The 22,007-nt window shown below is 49.3% G+C and overlaps 1 protein-coding gene across 1 annotated transcript; it reads left to right on the top strand.

Annotated features, from left to right (window-relative positions):
* The first annotated feature begins 252 nt into the window (after positions 1-252).
* LOC144733638 (histone-lysine N-methyltransferase PRDM7-like) lies at positions 253-20,597 on the top strand. The gene is made up of 10 exons (XM_078615665.1): positions 253-337; positions 1,860-1,992; positions 5,098-5,262; positions 6,843-6,919; positions 8,730-8,925; positions 10,528-10,653; positions 11,671-11,936; positions 13,013-13,080; positions 15,397-15,659; positions 17,639-20,597. Exons 2-10 carry the CDS (start codon positions 1,872-1,874, stop codon positions 18,331-18,333), a joined length of 1,977 nt encoding a protein of 658 aa, XP_078471791.1. The 5' UTR covers positions 253-337; positions 1,860-1,871; the 3' UTR covers positions 18,334-20,597.
* Positions 20,598-22,007: the final 1,410 nt, after the last annotated feature.

Here is a 22,007-nt window from a genome sequence, read left to right as displayed (position 1 = left end):
CCTCCTCCACCCCCCACTCCCCCCACTCCTCTCACCCGTCCCACCAATCACCAACCGCCATTCCGCCCCCACCCCCTTTTCCCCACAACCCCCCCCCCCTCCCCCCACCCCATCACTCACCCCCACTCACTCCTCCCCCCCACCCTCCATTCCCCCCTCCCACTCCCCCAACCGCCATTCCGCCCCCACCCCCTCCTCCCCCCCACCCCCCACTCCCCCCCACCACCACCAATCGTCGCCATTGTCCACTGAGTGACGGTGACGTCACCACGGCGCCTGTGCCAGGCTGGGTGCACTTCGAGGCTGCCGCGTGAAGTGTCGACGGCTCGACACTGAGGTGGTGACGTCACGCGAGCGTTGTGTTTAACGATTTAACCACGTGACGATATTACGATATTAGCGTAAAAATATGAACATTAGCTGAAGTGATGTGAATACGTTCGGATTACCTCAAGTAATGTTACATTAACCTGAGGTAATGTTACCTCCCGCGAGGTAAAGTTACCTCATTTGAGATAAAGTTACCTCATTTGAGATAATGTTACCTTACCTGACGTAATTTTACCTCTGCCTGAGGTAATGTTATCTCGACCTAACGTTATATTACATCGCTTGAGGTAAAGTTACCTCACGTGAGGTAAAGTTACCTCGCCTTCCATTGAATTCCGATTACCTTACCCTGAGGTAATAATCACGCGATAATTGTGTTTAATGATTTAACTACGTGAGAATATTACGATATGGGCATTAGCTGAAGTGATGTGAATACGTTAGGATAACATCAAGTAATGTTACATTTACCTGAGCTAAAGTTACCTCTATCTGAGGTAACGTTACCTCACTTAAGGTCAAGTTACCTCGCCTGAGGTATTACTTCACCTCAGGAAAAGTTATCTCACCTGAAGTAATTTTACTTAGCCTAGGGTAATGTTACCTCGCATGAGGTAAAGTAACCTCATTTGAGATAATGTTACCTTACCTGAGGCAATTTTACCTCTGCCTAAGGTAAAGTTATCTCGCCTAAGGTAAAGTTACCTCACCTGAGGAAAAGCTACTTCACCTGAGGTAATGTTACTTTACCTCGGATAGAGGTAACTTTACCTCTACCTGAGATAAAATTACCTCCCCTGAGGTAACGTTACCTCACCTGAGGTAACGTTACCTCACCTGAGGTAATGTTACCTCATCTGAGGTAAAGGTACCTCACCTGAGGTAAAGGTTACCTGTATCTGAGGTAACCTGAGGTTACCTCAGGTGGAGGTAAAGCTGGAGCTAGTACGTCATGGTAGAGGTGTGGAGTTCACACACTTTACCACAAAGACAAAGATCACCCGTGTAGCCTCTAACAGGCTGTTAGTGAGCAGCACCTACTAAGGCTACCGGCGCTGTGGCACACGAGGGGTGGGTGGCCAGCACCACGCCCGGCCGCCTTTGTCTCCCCAGTGGCGATGTTCACACACCGCTAAACTGGGTGCTCATTTGAGGCTGAGTCGACCTAGGGGATGAGGTCCACGACCGGTTCAGATGATCATCACCGGTGTTGGTGGTGGCCGTGAGCGGGAATGGAACTGGGGTCTCTGCCCTAGGTCGACTCGGCCTCAAATGAGTTCCTGGTGTAGCGGTGTGTGAAACAAAGGCGGCCGGGCGTGGTGCTGGCCACCCACCCCCTCGTGTGTCGTTCCGGCCTTCATAGGCGCCGCTACTCGCTCACAGCGCTTGACCCGACAGTCTGTTAAGGCCACACGGGGGATCTTAGTCTCGTATCCCTGTGACTCTGTCTCCGTGTGACTCCATCTCCGTGACTGCGTCTGACCGTCGTCCGCGTCTCGTCCCTCCGTGTCTCTGCGCCTCAGCAGCAGCAGCAGCAGGAGATGGGCGACTTCCAAGACATCAGAGGCTTCTTCACCAAGGCCGAGTGGAGCGATCTGGCCGAGTGCGAGAAGCGGCGCTACAGGAACATCAAGCAGAACCACGCCGTCCTGCTGAACCTCGGTGGGTACGGCAGGCCGAGCCTCTTCACAACTAAACTAATTGTCGCGGTAATTATAATGATGAGACCAAGACGTCGTAGCAGAGTGGCATGCATGGGGCGCCACGGTGACGAGATGTTAACTCACTCTCATGGTCTACAGGAGGTCGTGGGTTCGATGGCGACCCTGACGATGCCTGTCATATATCTGGAGTCTGCGTGTGTCTCTCCCCGGCGAGATGTTAACTACCTCGCCTGGTCTACAGGAGGTCGTGGGTTCGATCCCGGTCCTCCGCGTTTTCGCTCCACATGTAGAATCAACATCACGCGTTTAACGTATTTGTCTGCTGCTATAAATGTCCACGTGGTAAGCCACTTGGTTGAGCTGTCATTTATGGCAGCCAGGTCGCTTCTGAAAAGGAAGCCAATAGCTCAGTGGACTTCACCTGGTGAAATAAAAAATTAACCCGTAAAACAAAGTTTTTCACTATAAATCCTTTATATGCGTGGCGGCTAGAGTCCTCTCGTCCTCTGGCTTGAGATGGCTGCCACCTATGGGTCAGATGATTTCCTGCCACCATTAAGCAATTGGTAATTAAATACAATTTCTTTTTTCCTAAAAAGTGTAAAATTTTCACGAAAATTAATTTTCACGCACAACGAGTCTGTGTGCAAAATGTCAGCTCGATTGGATCACGGGAAGTGGGTTAAAAAACGACCGAAAGATTTGCACGGTCGTAAGCGCGCAAGCAAGCAAGCAAGTGAACTTAATATAAAGGATTTTAAAATAGATTTAATTTTAGTTTAATGATTTGTTTACCTTTCCTCTACTTTGCACGCCTATTGTATTTGTGTTTTGTGTTGTTGTAACTTTCTGACCCCGTGCCCCCTATGGGACATCTATGAAAAAGAGCTTCATAGCTCATCGGATTCATAATTCTAGTCACGTAGGTAAAAAATAAAATAAAAAATAATAAAAGTACTTTTATTAATTTTTATTAATTTTTTTACCTACGGATTCATAATGTTGGAGAGGAAACCCACAACATTTACAAAAATAAATTTTGAACTTTTGTGAATGCAGGAATTCATAATCTTTGGATATTTCGGTAAAGTGACGTAGATAGAAAAAATAAAATTAAAATAATGTGAATAATAAGTATAACCCGTAAAAACAAAGTTTTTCACTATAAATCCTTTATATGCGTGGCAGCGAACTTAATATAAAGGATTTAAAAATATATTCGCCTGTGGAGGACGCGGGGATCGATCCCGCGACCTTTGGCATGGGAAGCAAGGGCGCTACCAACTGCGCTACTCCGCCACGGCCTGTGGAGGGGTTACGCTCTGGGCTCTTACACTCTGACGTTCGGCCAAAGCCATGAATGCGTTCTATTTGAATATATGTAAAATATTTTTTTTTGCCTAAAAAGTGTAAAATTTGGGGAATTTTTTTTCACGAATAATAATTGTCTGGCACAACGAGTCTGTGTGGAAAATGTCAGCTCGATTGGATCACGGGAAGTGGGTTAAAAAACGACCGAAAGATTTGCACGGTCCTAAGCAAGCAAGCAAGCACGCGAACTTAATATAAAGGATTAAAAAAAAAATGTACATTTAAATAATAATAAACCAAAAAGCACTAATGTATAGTTCAAAATACATTAGTCTGCTTGGTTCTTTCGGTAAAGTCACGTAAAAGGGAAATAATAAAAATACTCCTATCGTGTTTGTGTTTTGTGTTGTTGTAACTTTCTGACCCCGTGCCCCCTATGGGACATCATAGCTCATCGGATTCCTAATGTTGGAGAGTAAACCCACAACATTTACAAAAATAGTTTATTTATTGTGTGTGTGGTTTGTTTACCTTTCCTATACTTTGCACTCCTATCATACTCTTAGGTTTTTTCGGTAAAGTCACGTAGGTAAAAATAAGTAATAAAAATAATAGAAATAAAATAAATTATTTCTATTATTTTTATTTTTACCTACGTGACTTTACCGAAAAAACGTAAGAGTATGAATCCTTGCAGTCACGAAAGCTTCAAATCTAGAATCACTCCTATCGTGTTTACTGTATTGCTTGGGGTTGTTGTTGTAGCAGCCAAATAATATAAATGAACGTAGTGGCGGTACACCTAAGCGCTGTATTAAATAATCAGCACATTTGTGGCAAAAATTATTTATTTTCCTCGCGATTCGAGACCCCGAACAGAAGGATATTTCGGGGTGGTGGTGGTGGTGCGTCAAAACCAGTTGTCGTGATGCCAAAGCGGTGGGAAGACGGAACGTTACATGAGCAACACTGAACACGAAGCTTCGCAGTCTGTTGCCGTACAGCGGCGCCCAGTCTGATGACGATCGGCTGCTCCGTGCTCCAGTGGCAAGATTGGACTCCTCGTGCCCCTAGAGACTCGGTCGGACGGTGCCTCGATACGACTCGTGGTGTCGCCACCGCACGTTCGGAATGGGGGACGCAGCTGCTGAATCTGAGTACAACAGCGACATCGTCGGGACTATGAAAAATAAAAATAGGGTTCACGCTTTTTGGGAATGAAACAGGAGGTGGTAAGATGTTATAACACCAGATAGATTATAGCTTTTGCAAGGAATCAGGTGACTGCATCAACCACGTGTACTTGTGGTGAACACACAAACAAACACTCTCTGATAATATTTAATCATTGTCTTTGAAACTGATTGGTCTACCCCAGAGACAGCCTTCTTCATGGCCTAGTCTCACCAGTGTCAGACCAGAGAACAACACCAAAAGGCGACAGCGCAAAGACAATGCAGTGTCAAGAGCATTTATAGCTCGGGGTGAGCAGCTATATCATGGGACCTTTTTGCCAGTATCAAAGTATGAAAAATAAGAATCGGTTTTACCCTTTCTGGCAATAAAACAGGAGGTGTTAATATGTTCACACACCAGATAGATTATTCCTTTTGCAAGGAATAAAGTTACTGCATTAACCACGTGTACTTGTGGTGAACACGCAAACAAACGCGCTCTGATAATAATCACATCGTCAGGACTGTGTTACGAGGACCCGGTGTGTTGCTATGCTGCACCGGTGTACCGCCAATACGTCCAAATAACAATGACCGACTGCCTCCTTCTTGCGCAGGGATGAACCCGGCCCAGCCCGAGTTCATGCGCGCACGCGGCAAGCGCAGGGCGAGGGGGAATGGAGCGGAGTGCGGGCGGTCGAGCGACTCCGACGAGGAGTGGACGGGGAGGAGGAAGAGGAAGGAGGTCGCGATGCACGGAGGACGAAGAGGCAGAGGCAAACGTAAAAGGGCGCTTGCAGACCGTGCAGAGACCCCCTGTAGACTCACACAGAGACCCCCTGTAGACTCACGCAGAGACACCTTGTAGACTCACACAGAGACCCCCTGTAGACTCACACAGAGACCCACTGTAGACTCACACAGAGACCCCCTGTAGACTCACATAGAGACCCCTGTAGACTCACGCAGAGACCCCCTGTAGACTCACACAGAGACCCCCTGTAGACTCACACAGAGACCCCCTGTAGACTCACACAGAGACCCCCTGTAGACTCACACAGAGACCCCCTGTAGACTCACACAGAGACCCCCTGTAGACTCACATAGAGACCCCTGTAGACTCACGCAGAGACCCCCTGTAGACTCACACAGAGACCCCCTGTAGACTCACACAGAGACTCCCTGTAGACTCACACAGAGACCCCATGTAGACTCACACAGAGACCCCCTGTAGACTCACACAGACCCCCTGTTGACTCACACAGAGACCCCCTGTAGACTCACGCAGAGACCCCCTGTAGACTTACACAGAGACCCCTGTAGACTCACACAGAGACCTCCTGTAGACTCACACAGAGACCCCTGTAGACTCACACAGAGACACCCTGTAGACTCACACAGAGACCCCTTGAAGACTCACACAGAGACACCCTGTAGACTCACACAGAGACACCCTGTAGACTCACATAGAGACACCCTGTAGACTCACGCAGAGACCCCCTGTAGACTCACAGAGACCCCCTGTAGACTCACGCAGAGACCCCCTGTAGACTCACACAGAGACCCCCATAGACTCACACAGAGACCCCCTGTAGACTCACGCAGAGACCCCCTGTAGAATCACACAGAGACCCCCTGTAGACCACACAGAGACCCCTGTAGACTCGCTTGATGAAGCTGGTTGTAATCACCAGCGAAACGTCACAGTACCATACTCGAATTGTGAATGTTGTGGGTTTACTGTCCAACACACAACTGGTTAGTGCTGAACTAGTAACTAATTGGCACGTTTTGTTTACCTGACAAACCTTACGGATTGGCTGCGTCGGGTGGTGACGGGTTTAACGACGCATTTATATTAACGCCATATAACCCAAAAAAACCTTTATTAATAATATTGGTCGCGAAATCCTACATGTTAAACTGGTTAGCAGTCTGTGCTATGAACCTGGCGAGCCGGTTCGATTCCTGCTCACGGTCAACACCAGTGACGATTATCTGAACCGGTCCTGGGCCTCCCCTAGGTCGACTCAGCCTAAAATGAGTACCTGGTGTGGTGTGTAAACATCGCCACTGGGGAGACAAAGGCGGTCGGGCGTGGTGCTGGCCACCCACCCCCTCGTGTGCCGTGCCGGCCTTCATCGGTGCTCACTAACTGCACTTGCCCCTACAGTCTGTAAAGGCTATACGGGAGATCTTTGTCTTTGCATATGTTCATGCGTGTCCGCGTGTGTTCACGTGTGTGCGTGTGTTCACGGGTATCCATGTGTTCACACACATGGACGCGTGCGTTCGTGTGTTCACGTGTGTGCGTGTGTTCACGTGCGTGTGTGTGTTCACGTGCGTGCGTGTGTTCACGCAGGAGGAGGCAAGGGGGCTGCTTCACGCTGGGCCACCGTGGGAGAGTCGCACGCGAGGGCAGCTCCCAGCAAGCGCAAGGTCTCTGTGCACAGCGCACGGCACTCCTCTCGTTACAGCTGCTGCTGTTGTTGTTGTCTTTAGTTTGTTGTCCTTCACCCGCACCTCCCATTAGCGAGGTTGGCTACGTACGGTGACGAAGAAATTCAACGTACATACATACTACTAGACACTGCTATACCAGGGACGTGCGGTCAGGGGAGGCAGGCGAGGCAGAGCCTCACCTGTCATATACTCCAATGAAAATAGCTGTTAGGGGCTGTCCATAAATGACGTCACGTGATTTTTGACGATTTCTGACCCCCCCCCCCCCTCGTCACACGGCGTCACAAAAAGCCAGACCCCCCCCCTCAAATATGACGTCACAAAGCTTTGCCACCCCCCCCCCCCCAAAACAAACAAAACTTGCTTCAAATCGCTTTAAACTATTGTCATTGTAGTGCGTATTTAATGTAGCGCTGCACTTTGATGTTGTAGGAGAAAACATTTATTGAAAAGTCTATTTAATTAAGTAGAACGTGTTGTCTATATTTATTTAAAGTTGTGCATTTTGATGTGACGTCACATTTCTCAAACCCCCCCCCCCCCTTATCACACATCGTCACAAATGTCTGACCCCCCCCCCCCCCCAGGTGCGTGACGTCATTTATGGACGGTCCCTTACGAAAAGTAAAAACAAATTCCACTGATTTGTGTTATAAATGTAATATCTGTATAATTTCAATCATTACAGAGAGATAGTAACAGGCACGCGCTTATTGCCCGCGCTCCATCCAGTTTCTGAGGGGTTGCGCAATCAGAGGAGAGGCTGAGCTCGTCGCTGCCTCACCTCTCGTCTCCCTGTATTTGCAGCGGAGCTCCGCAAATTTGGCGATTTTGACTATCAAAATTATTGGAATCGTACAGAAATGACGTAACACAGATCAGTGGAAGAATCTTAATTTTCACTTTATTATTTTGTACTTTTCGTAACAGCTATTTCCATTGGAGTATAACAGGTGAGGCTGTGCCTCCTCTAACTCGCCTCACCACGGGGAGAGAGAAAAAAAATTAACCCGTAAAAACAAAGTTTTTCACTATAAATCCTTTATATGCGTGGCGGCTAGAGTCCTCTCGTCCTCTGGCTTGAGATGGCTGCCACCTATGGGTCAGATGATTGTCTGGCAGCATTAAGCAATTGGTAATTAAATATTAAAACAATTTTCCCTAAAAAGTGTAAAATTTTGGAAACATTTTTTCACGAAAATAAATTGTCACGCACAACGAGTCTGTGTGCAAAATGTCAGCTCGATTGGATCACGGGAAGTGGGTTAAAAAACGACCGAAAGATTTGCACGGTCATAAGCAAGCAAGCAAGCAAGTGAGCTTAATATAAAGGATTTTAAAAAGACGAAGACTTGAAATATACTCCAAATATACATCAGCAGGCGTCAGGATTAGGATAAAACCCATGACCTCCTGCATACCAGGAGAGGTTGTTAACATCTAGTCACCATGCCCCCCCTGCATGGCACTCTGGTACAACGTTTGGGCTTCTTGTTTATTAATTAGTTTAGTTGTGAAGAGGCTTGGCCTGCCATACCCACCGAGGTTCAGCATGACGGCATGGTTCTGCTTGATGTATGGAATCAGATTTACAGAATCAGAATATCAGAATCAGAATATGTATTGTACTGGAGGAATCCGATGAGGTGTCAGGGTCGAGATCGAACACGCGACCTCCTGCGTACCAGGCGAGGGAGTTAACATCTCCTAGCCACTGCTGGTCACCGCACCAACTCCACCCCCCACACCCCCTCCGCCCCCTCACCCCACCGCCCCCTCCGCTCAGACTAAAGCGGAAGCCCTGGAGTACGTGTGGAGCATCTTACAGGGCGTGGAGGATGAGGCGCAGCAGCAGGAGGAGGAGTTCAGGGGATTTGAGCTGAGGGAGGTGCACAAGGCCAGGATGGCGATGTTCAGGCTGGAGCGCAGAGCCACCACCTGCAAGGAGGCCCTGAGGGTGGCGCTCCAGAGGATACGTGGAGGTGCGTAGCCTGCAGCGGTGATTTCTTTTCTCACCGGAACTCCACACTCCCCTCTATTCTCACCGGAACTCCACACTCCCCTCTATTCTCACCAGAACTCCACACTCCCCTCTATTCTCACCGGAACTCCACACTCACCTCTATTCTCACCAGAACTCCACGCTCCCCTCTATTCCCACCAGAACTCCACACTCCCCTCTATTCCCACCAGAACTCCACACTCCCCTCTATTCTCACCGGAACTCCACACTCCCCTCTATTCTCACCAGAACTCCACACTCCCCTCTATTCCCACCAGAACTCCACACTCCCCTCTATTCCCACCAGAACTCCACACTCCCCTCTATTCTCACTGGAACTCCACACTCCCCTCTATTCTCACCAGAACTCCACACTCCCCTCTATTCTCACCAGAACTCCACACTCCCCTCTATTCCCACCGGAACTCCACACTCCCCTCTATTCTCACCAGAACTCCACACTCCCCTCTATTCTCACCAGAACTCCACACTCCCCTCTATTCCCACCGGAACTCCACACTCCCCTCTATTCTCACCAGAACTCCACACTCCCCTCTATTCCCACCAGAACTCCACACTCCCCTCTATTCCCACCGGAACTCCACACTCCCCTCTATTCTCACCGGAACTCCACACTCCCCTCTATTCTCACCAGAACTCCACACTCCCCTCTATTCCCACCGGAACTCCACACTCCCCTCTATTCTCACCAGAACTCCACACTCCCCTCTATTCTCACCAGAACTCCACACTCCCCTCTATTCTCACCAGAACTCCACACTCCCCTCTATTCCCACCAGAACTCCACACTCCCCTCTATTCTCACCGGAACTCCGCAATCTGCTGTTGCTGCTGATGGAAGTCGCCACTGCTGTTGATGCTACTGCTACATGTGCTCCTGTCAGTGCTGCTGCTGGTACTGATGCAGCCTATGAACTAAACGATGTTTATTTTACCAGGGTAAGCCGCACTGAGCTGTGTAGCTGTTTCTCAGAAGCGACCTGGCTAACACAAATGAGAGCTCAACGAAGTGACTTGTCATCATCATGGTCATTACGTGGACATTTATAGCAGCCAAATACTCTCAACGCGTGACGTTGATTCTAAATGTCGAGGGAAAAAACCGGAGGACCCGGAGAAAAATCTACGCAATCACGGGGAGGTATTCGCCATGATGGTTTGCACAGACAAGGAATTTACTATGGCCGGAAGGTGCATACATTCAACATGTAGGAATAAGTGGTATACAGTCTAACTATACTAAAATTACAAAGTCTAACTAATACTAAGGGGCTAAAGTATGTAAAATTGTGAATAAATGTACAATATAAAATGTAAACTAGCCGTAATATACAATCTAAAAATACAAAAATACAAATAGGGTAACATGTTGTAAACTATACAGTCGGGATGGAACCCACGACCTCCTGTAGACCATGCGAGGGAGTTAACATCTCGCCACGGAGGAGAGAGAGACACGCAGACTCCAAATATACAGCACGCTTCGTCAGGGTCGGGATGGAACCCACGACCTCCCGTATACCAGGAGAGGTAGTCAACATCTCGCCGTGTTTGCTTGCAGGCTCCTCCGTGCCGCCGGCCTCCGCCCAGGCTGTGGCGGTGTCGCGCAGCGCTCGCTACGGCCTGCGCCCGCGCGAGAGGAAAGTCTACACAGAGGTGGAGGAGCCCCAGGACGACGACTTCTTCTGTGAGACCCACTGCTCCCTCTCACTCTCTCTCTCACTTTCTCACTCTCTCTCTCACACTGTCACTTTCTCACACTCTCTCTCACACTGTCACTTTCTCACTCTCTCTCACACTCTCTCTCTCACTTTCTCACACTGTCACTTTCTCTCACTCTCACACTGTCACTTTCTCACACTCTCTCTCACACTGTCACTTTCTCACACTCTCTCTCTCACTGTCACTTTCTCACTCTCTCACACTCTCTCTCTCTCACTTTCTCACACTCTCTCTCACACTGTCACTTTCTCACACTCTCTCTCTCACTGTCACTTTCTCACTCTCTCACACTCTCTCTCTCTCACTTTCTCACACTCTCTCTCACACTGTCACTTTCTCACACTCTCTTAGGGGCCGTCCATTAATGGCGTCACGCGATTTTGGACCCCCCTCCCCCCCATCACACGGCATCACAAAAAGTCAGACCCCCCCCTCAAATGTGACGTCACAAAGCTCATTTAATATGCTTAAAATCGCTTCAAACTATTGTCATTGTAGTGCATATTTAATGTGGCACTGCAGTCTGATGTTGTAGGTGAAAACATTTATTAAAAAGTATTTAATTAAGTAGAACGTGTTGTCTGTGGTTCCTCACACATCGTCACAAATGTCTGACCCCCCCACCCCCCCTAGGTGCATGACGTCATTTATGGACGGCCCCTTACTCTAACTTTCTCACACTCTCTCCTATCTCTCTATTGCTCCCGCGCTCTCACTCGATATATTCCACCTGCTCCCTCTCACTCTCTCTCCACTCTCACTTACCTCCCTGTCTTTTGCTCCCTCACTCAGGGATGCAGGGAGGGAGCAGGGAGGGTGACAGGGTTTACATCTCCGATGAGCGAGCTAAAGAAGTTCACAATGCAGAGAGGGAGGGAGGCATCTGTCTGGAGCGCTCCTCACCCTCTCACAGTGCCACTGCTGCTGCTGTTGTTGCTACTGCGGTTCGCCCTCCTCCCGCTGCTGCTGCTGTGGCTCTCAGTCTGCGAGCTGTGCAGGGATTTCTACTTGGGGGAGTGCTCCGTGCACGGCCCGCCAGAGTTCATCGCGGACGCGGCCGTGGCCCCGGGAGTGGCCAATAGGGCCCGGCTCAGCCTGCCCCAGGGCCTCACCGTCGGCGCCTCCTCCATTGCCGGCGCCGGCCTCGGGGTGTGGAGCAACAGGAAGAAGCTGCCCAAGGGGGTGATGTTTGGGCCGTACCAGGGAGAGGTGTCTGAGGAGAACCCCGTGAGCGAGTACTGCTGGCTGGTGAGCTGCTGCTGCTGCCACTGCCACTGCTGCAGCCTCCTCCTATTCCTACATCATCATCATGTGTGTGGAGAGGAGGCTCGTGAAGGAGATACAGAGAAACCCATAGCTTCACACAGTCACCCACAGACTCACACAGAGACCCAGAGACTGGCACAGAGAGACCCACAGACTCGCACAGAGACCCATAGCCTCACACAGTCACCCAGAGACTGGCACAGAGGAGACCCAGAGACTTTGCACAGAGACCCAGAGGCTCGCATAGAGAGACCCACAGACTTGCACAGAGACCTAGAGACTTGAACAGAGACCCAGAGACTCACAGTGGGACACACAGACTCACACAGAGACCCAGAGACTCGCACAGAGAGACCCAGATACTCACACAGAGGCTCAGAGAATCGCACAGAGAGACCCACAGACTCACAGAGAGACCCAGAGACTCGCACAGAGACCCAGAGAATCGCACAGAGACCCACAGTCTCACACAGAGCCTTAGAGACTCGCACAGAGACCCAGAGAATCGCACAGAGAGACCCACAGACTCACACAGAGACCCTAGAGACTTGCACAGAGACCCAGAGACTCGCACAGAAACCCAAAGAGACTCGCACAGAGACCCAGAGCCCCACACAGTCACCCACAGACTCGCACAGAGACCCCGAGACTCGCACAGAAACCCATAGACTCGTACAGAGACCTAGAGACTCACCCAAATAATTTCAGAGAGACCCCCAGAATCACAGAGTGACCCATAAATTAACGTAATTATAATTTAAACTTGTAACACACAGCAAAGACGGTGGTCACCGCATGGCGCGCGCTTTTAGATGCACTTCTGCGGCCGTCTGGAAGGCTCTTCCTTCCAATATTAGAAGCCACTGGGAGCTATGTACTTTTAAATCTTGTAGATTGAAAACGCATTTCTTTAGAACTGCTTTTAGTGTTTAGTTTGTTGTCCTTCCCCCGCACCTCCGAACAGCACGGTTGACTACGTAGGGCACGAAAGAAGTTCAACTCACAGTCCAACTCACATTAATTATCCGTGAATCTGCTCGTGTGCGTGTGTGTTTCAGATTTACAAAAACAAAAAGGATCGTGAATATGTTGATGCTCAGGATGAATCTAAATCAAACTGGATGAGGTGATTCTTGCCTCAAGGACCACTACACAGAGATCGGAACCACTACACACAGAGACCAGAACCACTACCCAGAGACCAGAACCACTACACAGTGACCAGAACCACCACACACAGAGACCAGAACCACTTCACACAGAGACCAGAACCACTACACACAGAGACCAGAACCACTACACACAGAGACCAGAACCACTTCACACAGAGACCAGAACCACTACACACAGAGACCAGAACCACTACACACAGAGACCAGAACCACTACACACAGTGACCAGAACCACTACACACAGAGACCAGATCCACTACACAGTGACCAGAACCACCACACACAGAGGCCAGAACCACTACACACAGAGACCAGAACCACTACACACAGAGACCAGAACCACTACACACAGAGACCAGACCCACTACAGAGACCAGAACCACCACACACAGAGACCAGAACCACCACACACAGAGACCAGATCCACTACACAGTGACCAGAATCACCACACACAGAGGCCAGAACCACTACACACATAGACCAGAACCACTACACACAGAGACCAGAACCACCACACACAGAGACCAGAACCACCACAGAGACCAGAACCACCACACACAGAGACCAGAACCACTACACACAGAGACCAGAACCACTACACACAGAGACCAGAACCACTACATATAGAGACCAGAACCACTATACACAAAGACCAGAACCACTACACACAGAGACCAGAAGCACCACACACAGAGACCAGATCCACTACACAGTGACCAGAACCACCACACACAGAGGCCAGAACCACTACACACAGAGACCAGAACCACTACACACAGAGACCAGAACCACTACACACATAGACCAGAACCACCACACACAGAGACCAGAACCACTACAGAGACCAGAACCACCACACACAGACCAGAACCACCACACACAGACCAGAACCACCACACACAGAGACCAGAACCACTACAGAGACCAGAACCACTACAGAGACCAGAACCACCACACACAGAGACCAGAACCACTACACACAGAGACCAGATCCACCACACGCAGAGACCAGAACCACTACACACAGAGACCAAAACCACTACAGAGACCAGAACTACTACAGAGACCAGAACCACTACACACAGAGACCAGAACCACCACACACAGAGGCCAGAACCACTACACACAGAGACCAGAACCACAACACACAGAGACCAGAACCACTACACACAGAGACCAGAACCACCACAGAGACCAGAACCACCACACACAGAGACCAGAACCACTACACACAGAGACCAGAACCACTACACACAGAGACCAGAACCACTACATATAGAGACCAGAACCACTATACACAAAGACCAGAACCACCACACACAGAGACCAGAACCACTACACACAGAGACCAGAACCACTACACACAGAGACCAGAAGCACCACACACAGAGACCAGATCCACTACACAGTGACCAGAACCACCACACACAGAGGCCAGAACCACTACACACAGAGACCAGAACCACTACACACAGAGACCAGAACCACTACACACAGAGACCAGAACCACTACACACATAGACCAGAACCACCAAACACAGAGACCAGAACCACTACAGAGACCAGAACCACCACACACAGACCAGAACCACCACACACAGACCAGAACCACCACACACAGAGACCAGAACCACTACAGAGACCAGAACCACTACAGAGACCAGAACCACCACACACAGAGACCAGAACCACTACACACAGAGACCAGATCCACCACACGCAGAGACCAGAACCACTACACACAGAGACCAGAACCACTACAGAGACCAGAAATACTACAGAGACCAGAACCACTACACACAGAGACCAGAACCACCACACACAGAGGCCAGAACCACTACACACAGAGACCAGAACCACAACACACAGAGACCAGAACCACCACACACAGAGACCAGAACCACAACACACAGAGACCAGAACCACTACACACAGAGACCAGAACCACTACACACAGAGACCAGAACCACCACACACAGAGACCAGAACCACTACACACAGAGACCAGAACCACCACACACAGAGACCAGAACCACCACACACAGAGACCAGAACCACAACACACAGAGACCAGAACCACCACACACAGAGACCAGAACCACTACACACAGAGACCAACCCTGGGCCTCCCCTTGGTCGACTCGGCATCAAATGAGCACCCGGTACGGAGCGTGGTTCCAGCCACACCACCCCCACGTAGCGCCCAGTGCCGGCCCTTAATAGGCGCTCGCTAACGGCGCCCACCCCGCCCCCGCGTCTGCCCGCGCAGGTTCGTCAACTGCGCGAGGAATGAGCAGGAGCAGAACCTGGTGGCCTTCCAGCACCGGGGGCAGATTTACTACCGCACGTTCCGTGCCGTGGGGCCCGGCTCTGAGCTGCTGGTCTGGTACGGCGAGGAGTTCGCCCAGGAGCTGGGCATCGCCTGCGAGGCCGGGCCCTCGCGACGCCGCAGCAGCAACAGCAACGAGATGGCTCCCAGGGCCACCGCCAGAGACCTGCAGCCCGTGCAGCCTCCACCAAGCGAGGAACACTGTGAGCACCGCTCACCAGAGACTAGCCACTGCTCACCAGACTATAGCCACCACTCACCAGAGATGATAGCCACCGCTCACCAGAGATGATAGCCACCACTCACCAGAGATGATAGCCACCACTCACCAGAGATGATAGCCACCACTCACCAGAGATGGTAGCCACCACTCACCAGAGATGATAGCCACCACTCACCAGAGACGATAGCCACCACTCACCAGAGATGATAGCCATCACTCACCAGAGATGATAGCCATCACTCACCAGAGATGATAGCCACCGCTCACCAGAGATGATAGCCACCGCTCACCAGAGATGATAGCCACCACTCACCAGAGATGATAGCCACCACTCATCAGAGATGACAGCCACCACTCATCAGAGATGACACCACCACTCACCAGAGATGATAGCCACCACTCACCAGAGATGATAGCCACCACTCACCAGATATGATAGCCACCACTCACCAGAGATGAAAGCCACCACTAACCAGATATGATAGCCTCCACTCACCAGAGATGATAGCCAGCACTCGCCAAAGATTATTGCCACCACTCACCAGCGATGATAGCCACCACTCACCAGAGATGATAGCCACCACTCACCAGAGATGACAGCCACCACTCGCCATAGACGATAGCCACTGCTCACCAGAGATGATAGGCACCACCCACACTGATAAGGTGCAAATGAGTAACTGGTGTGGTGTGTAGTAGGAGAAATGGCCACTGGAGAGACAAAGGCGGCCATGTGTGGTGCTGGCCACCCTCCCACTCGTGTGCCGTGCTGGCTTTCATAGGTGCCCGATAACAGCACTTGTCCCAAAAGTATATACAGGCTATACGGGGGTTCTTTGTCATTGTGTGTATATATAAATGGAGCCTTCTTCTTAGGTTTTTTCGGTAAAGTCACGTAGGTAAAACATCAAAATGAATGAAAATAAAATAAAATCAAAATTCACGACGTTTCGGAGGCAACACAAGTCTCCGTCATCAGGTGGGACCGTCACAGCCAGATTAGTTGCATCAAGTGAGGCAATGATTCAAGATGTAATCCCTTAAAAGCGAGTTGAGGGGGGGAGGAGAGGGAGGGGGGAGCTCATCAGACTATGGTAGCCAATGAATGGAACGTATCGGGAGGGAGGGGGGGGCGAGGCCAAAAGGGTGGGCGACGGCGTGCAAGCGATTGTGCGCAAGCGGCTAATTACTGCACACGTCAACACAATGGAGCGATTATGCGCAAGCGGCCAACTGCCGCACACGCCAACACAATGGACAGAGAGGGGGAGGGAAGCCTTAATACACATGATAGACAAAAGAACGAAAATGCCCATGTGCTGATACGTTCCATTCATTGGCTACCATAGTCTGATGAGCTCCCTCTCCTCCCCCCCCTCAACTCGCTTTTAAGGGATTACATCTTGAATCATTGCCTCACTTGATGCAGCTAATCTGGCTGTGACGGTCCCACCTGATGACGGAGACTTGTGTTGCCTCCGAAACGTCGTGAATTTTGATTTTATTTTATTTTCATTCATTTTGATGTTTTACCTACGTGACTTTACCGGAAAAAACCTAAGAAGATGATTCCTTGCAGTCACGAAAGCTTCAAATCTAGTATAAATGGAGCCCCCTGCACTACGAACCCGGCCACCTGAGTTCGATTCCCACTCACGGCCAACGTCAGTGGTGAATATTTAGGCCTCCTCTAGGTTGACTCAGCCCCAAATGAGTACCTAGCCTCAACGTGGAAACATCGCCACTGGAGAGATAAAGGCGGCCGGGCCTGGTGTTGGCCACCTACTCCCTCGTGTGCCATGCCGGCCTTCATAGGTACTCGCAAACAGCACTTGCCCAACAGTCTGATATGGCTGTTGGGGACCTTTACCTTTGTATGTACACACACACGTGTGCAAGAGTGTTCATGTCTCGGTGTTGGTGTTTGCGCGTGTGTCTTGTGCCTCTGGGATGATGAAGGTGGAGTGGGTGTGGAGGTCACAAGGCTGCCGTGTCCTGCCTGCAACCGTCAGTTCATCTGCCGCTCTAGTCTACAGCATCACGTGCAGAGGAGACACGCCACTAAGCCCAGTAACAAAAGTCATCAGTGTGACCAATGTCCATACAGCACAGACTACAAGAGTACCTTGAAGATGCACCAGAGAACACACACGGGAGAGAAGCCGTTCAAGTGCACCGTGTGTGAGAAGGCGTTTGCACACACAGCAACTCTTCACACGCACCAGAGAACACACACGGGAGAGAAGCCGTTCAAGTGCACCGTGTGTGAGAAGGAGTTTGCACATTTACAACATCTTCACAGCCACCAGAGAACACACACGGGAGAGAAGCCGTTCAAGTGCACCGTGTGTGAGAAGGAGTTTGCACAGCTATCAGATCTTCACAGGCACCAGAGAACACACACGGGAGAGAAGCCGTTCAAGTGCACCGTGTGTGAGAAGGCGTTTGCAGACCTATCAACTCTTCACAGGCACCAGAGAACACACACGGGAGAGAAGCCGTTCAAGTGCACCGTGTGTGAGAAGGCGTTTGCAGACCTATCAACTCTTCACAGGCACCAGAGAACACACACCGGCCAGAATGCATTTTCTCCTTCCCGTGAAAACAGAAAAGTCAACCATCCTGAGCATAAAGCGCACAGCGCCGAGCTGTGAATTAGTTTTAAACAGGCCACGTGATTAACTGAGGCTGTGCCACCCTTGAAACTGATTTTGAATGTGAACACGGAAACCTACGGATCCTCCTACACCTGCCTCACACTCTGTGGGGGGTGGGAGATTAAACCGACCCGGCCACCCCTCGATTGCAAGTGCGGAGTTCTAGGTCCCAACCACTGCACGTCCCCCCCCCACCCCCATCACCTGGGGGTCCCTGTGTGCGTGAGTGTGCAGAGTCCCTCGTGCAGAGCTGCACTGTTGTTACCCTAGAGGGGGGCACCGCAGGGCGATCCACCTACAGATACCCCAGTCTGCACGTCTCCGGCCGATCTCCATGCGCACCGCGTGCCGTCTCGTAGCCCTGCCCCGTGCGACGTATGTACAGTACGCACAGTACGTACTGTACATACAGTACGTACCCATCCAGCGGTAGACTGAACCGCGGCCGATGACGTAGGTGGCATCCGCTCACAAATCTCCGAACACTCAGTCCCGTAGCCCCGAGCCATCGCTTGCACGATATTCACTTTGCCGCTGAGAGGAAAGCTACGGGGAGGAGGTGGGGGGGGAGTGCTAGGAGAGGACATCTCGGCTGGAGATCTGCGGAGAAGAGCTTCATAGCTCATCGGATTCCTGCGGTCTGAAAAAATATTCTGAGAGGGCGTTGGAAGGGGGGGGTGTAGGTATGAGTGGGGCATCTGCACTTGAATCACCCTGCGTGTTGTTGCTGCCTCCCCCGTTGAAAATGTTCCCAGCGTGAACTTCACCCTTTGCCGTCGCGACGACGACGTTCACGCGCCGTGCGTGAACGTCGTCGACGTGGGAACAACAAAACGCAGTAAAAACTAAAGTAACTTTATCAGTACCGAGGCTCCCACAGGGCCACGCGGGGCAGGGAGTGTGGCACAGTTTTGGCGCCGGCTAGCGCAGAGTGGCGGCGGTCGTGTCGCTACGCTTCTCTGCGGTGAGCAACGACGTCTTTATAACAACAACAGCAGCAGTGCTGCTGCTGCTGCTGCCACTGTTGCGCCACTCTAAATACAATTAACGAGGGCGAGCCGCTCGCTCGTTTCTCGGGATTCTGCATTGAACGGTGACACCCACCCCGTGAACGGTGACACCCACCCCGTGAACTGTGACACAACCCCGTGAACGGTGACACCCACCCCGTGAACGGTGACACCCACCCCGTGAACGGTGACACCCACCCCGTGAACGGTGACACCCACCCCGTGAACGGTGACATCCACCCCGTGAACGGTGACACCCACCGACCCTGCAACTCTGCAGACGTCTCGGGAAAGGGTTGAGAGATTCTCTGCGTCGTCCCGGTTGCTCGCGTGATGTCGCACGGTGGTGGCGCGCGTTGACTCTTACACGTTTAAGAAAGTTGAGCGTTAGTTTGTGATTCTGTTTACAATTATATATATGTACATACTTAAACTAACAAAAATTATTTTGGGATTTTACCAAGTAAGGTCTAACTAGATACGTAGTAGCTCTTTTATCAGACGCGACCACCTGGCCATCACGAATGAAAGCTCAACGAAGTGGCTTATCATTGTGTGGACATTTATAGCGGCCAAATACTCTGATTGCGTGATCTCGATTCTAAATGTCGAGGGAAAAACCGGAGGACCTGGAGAAAAATCCACACGACCACGGGGAGAGAGAGAGAGAGACGCGCAAACTCAAAATATACAGCAGGCGTCAGGGTCAGAATCAAACACACAATCTTCTGTATACCAGGAGAGGTAGTTAACATCTCAACATGCGTTCAGAGTATTTGGCTGCTGTGAATGTCACGTGATGAGCCACTTCGGTGCGCTGCTGTCGTTTGTGATAGCTAGGTCGCTACTACACAGCTCAGTGGGGGCCTTACCTGGAAAAGTAAAATGAATAATAGAAATCTACTGTATTCTTGGTTCTTTTGGTAAAGTCACGTAGAAGGGAAATAATAAAATAATGAAAATTTAAGAATCAAATGAACACGAAGTTTCGATTGCAACACAAGCAATCATCCTCAGGTTATGAAAACCACAGCAACAAATTTATTGCCGTGGTTTTCACACCTGATGATGATTGCTTGTGTTGCAATCGAAACGTCGTGAGAATGATGTTGTTTTATTTTTTATTATTTTACTATTTCCCTTCTACGTGACTCTACCGAAAGAACCAAGAATATGAATCCCTGTAGTGACGAAATCTTCAAATCGAGAAAAAAAATCTCCTCTTCTTGGTTCTTTCGGTAAAGTCACGTAGAAGGGAAGTAATAAAATAAAAATAAAACATAATAAAATAATATAATATAACATTATTATATAAGTCACGTAGAAGGGAAGTAATAAAATAATCCAAATTAAACATAATAAAATAATATAATATAAAAAATTTAAATAATATAACATATTATATTATGTTTTATTTTTATTATTTTGTTATTTCCCTTCTACGTGACTCTACCGAAAGAACCAACAATATGAATCCCTGTAGTGACGAAAGCTTCAAATCGAAAACTAAAATCTCCTGTTGAGAATTACCTCACCGGACCGGTGGAGGCAGCGCTGCCGTCTTGGTCCCAATTGGCAGCGGCGGCATCTCGTTGGTTGTGAATGGCAGCCCAGCTCACACAGCCCGTGCCGGTGCAACAGGCCGTAGTCTACCCGGGGTTCAAGCGGCCGAGGCTACATTGTACCCGGGTGTATTATGGCCTGGGCCAAATTATACCCCTCTCGGCCAAATCATACCCCCATGATAGTTATAGTGTTGAGCGATATACACGTGAATTACTAAATTTTTCCAACATTTTATTTAAAACTGTAAATACATAGACTTTTCATCTTCTTGGTTCTTTCGGTAAAGTCACGTAGAAGGGAAATAATAAAATAATAAAAATAAAACATAATAAGTTATATTATTATAGTATATCATGTTATTATATTATTTTATTATAGTATTATATTATTATATTATGTTAATATATTATAATACTATATTATTTTATTATACAATATTTATTTATTATTTTATTTTAATACATTTATGTTTTATTTTTATTATTTCCCTTCTACGTGACTCTACCGAAAGAACCAAGAAGATGAATCCCTGCAGTCACGAAAGCTTTAAATCGAAATTTTACATAGACTTTGATTGCTTCAACCAGAAAAACTGTAATAATAACCCTTAAAATGCTTCAATTGATCAAATTGAGATTCTTACTTTCATTTATACGATTTTTAGATATCGATTGAAGTTTGTTGTCGGCTGTTCTCTGTATGGATAATTGCCTTTGAACTTTCACATGGGGCATATTCTGCCCTGGAGGGGGGGTATGGTCTGGACCAGTCTAGTTTAAACCCCCGGGTATAGTTTAGCCTAGGACACTTTATCCCCCCGGGTATACTCTGGCCTGGGCCAAACTATACCCGCGGGTTTAATCGGGGCAGGGGTTATTTTTAAGTCCTTTATATTAAGTTCACTTGCTTGCTTGCTTGCGCGCTTACGACCGTGCAAATCTTTCGGTCGTTTTAACCCACTTCCCGTGATCCAATCGAGCTGACATTTTGCACACAGACTCGTTGTGCGTGACAATTTATTTTCGAGAAAATTTTTTTCCAAAATTCTCCACTTTTTAGGAAAAAAATTTTTTCACTAACACAATCATATATTTT

This window comes from Lampetra planeri, chromosome 48, assembly GCF_965212315.1.
Source record: "Lampetra planeri chromosome 48, kcLamPlan1.2.h2, whole genome shotgun sequence".
NCBI classification, from domain to species: Eukaryota; Metazoa; Chordata; class Hyperoartia; order Petromyzontiformes; family Petromyzontidae; genus Lampetra; species Lampetra planeri.
Note: the sequence above shows the minus strand (reverse complement) of the source record. Positions and strands in the feature narration are given on the sequence as shown.

Coding starts and splice junctions, on each gene's coding strand:
- LOC144733638 (XM_078615665.1), top strand. CDS start 1,872: ATGGGCGACTTCCAAGACATCAGAGGCTTCTTCACCAAGGCCGAGTGG. Junction 5,263..6,842: donor ACGAAGAGGCAGAGGCAAAC/GTAAAAGGGCGC, acceptor GTGTTCACGCAG/GAGGAGGCAAGGGGGCTGCT. Junction 6,920..8,729: donor CAGCTCCCAGCAAGCGCAAG/GTCTCTGTGCAC, acceptor CCCTCCGCTCAG/ACTAAAGCGGAAGCCCTGGA.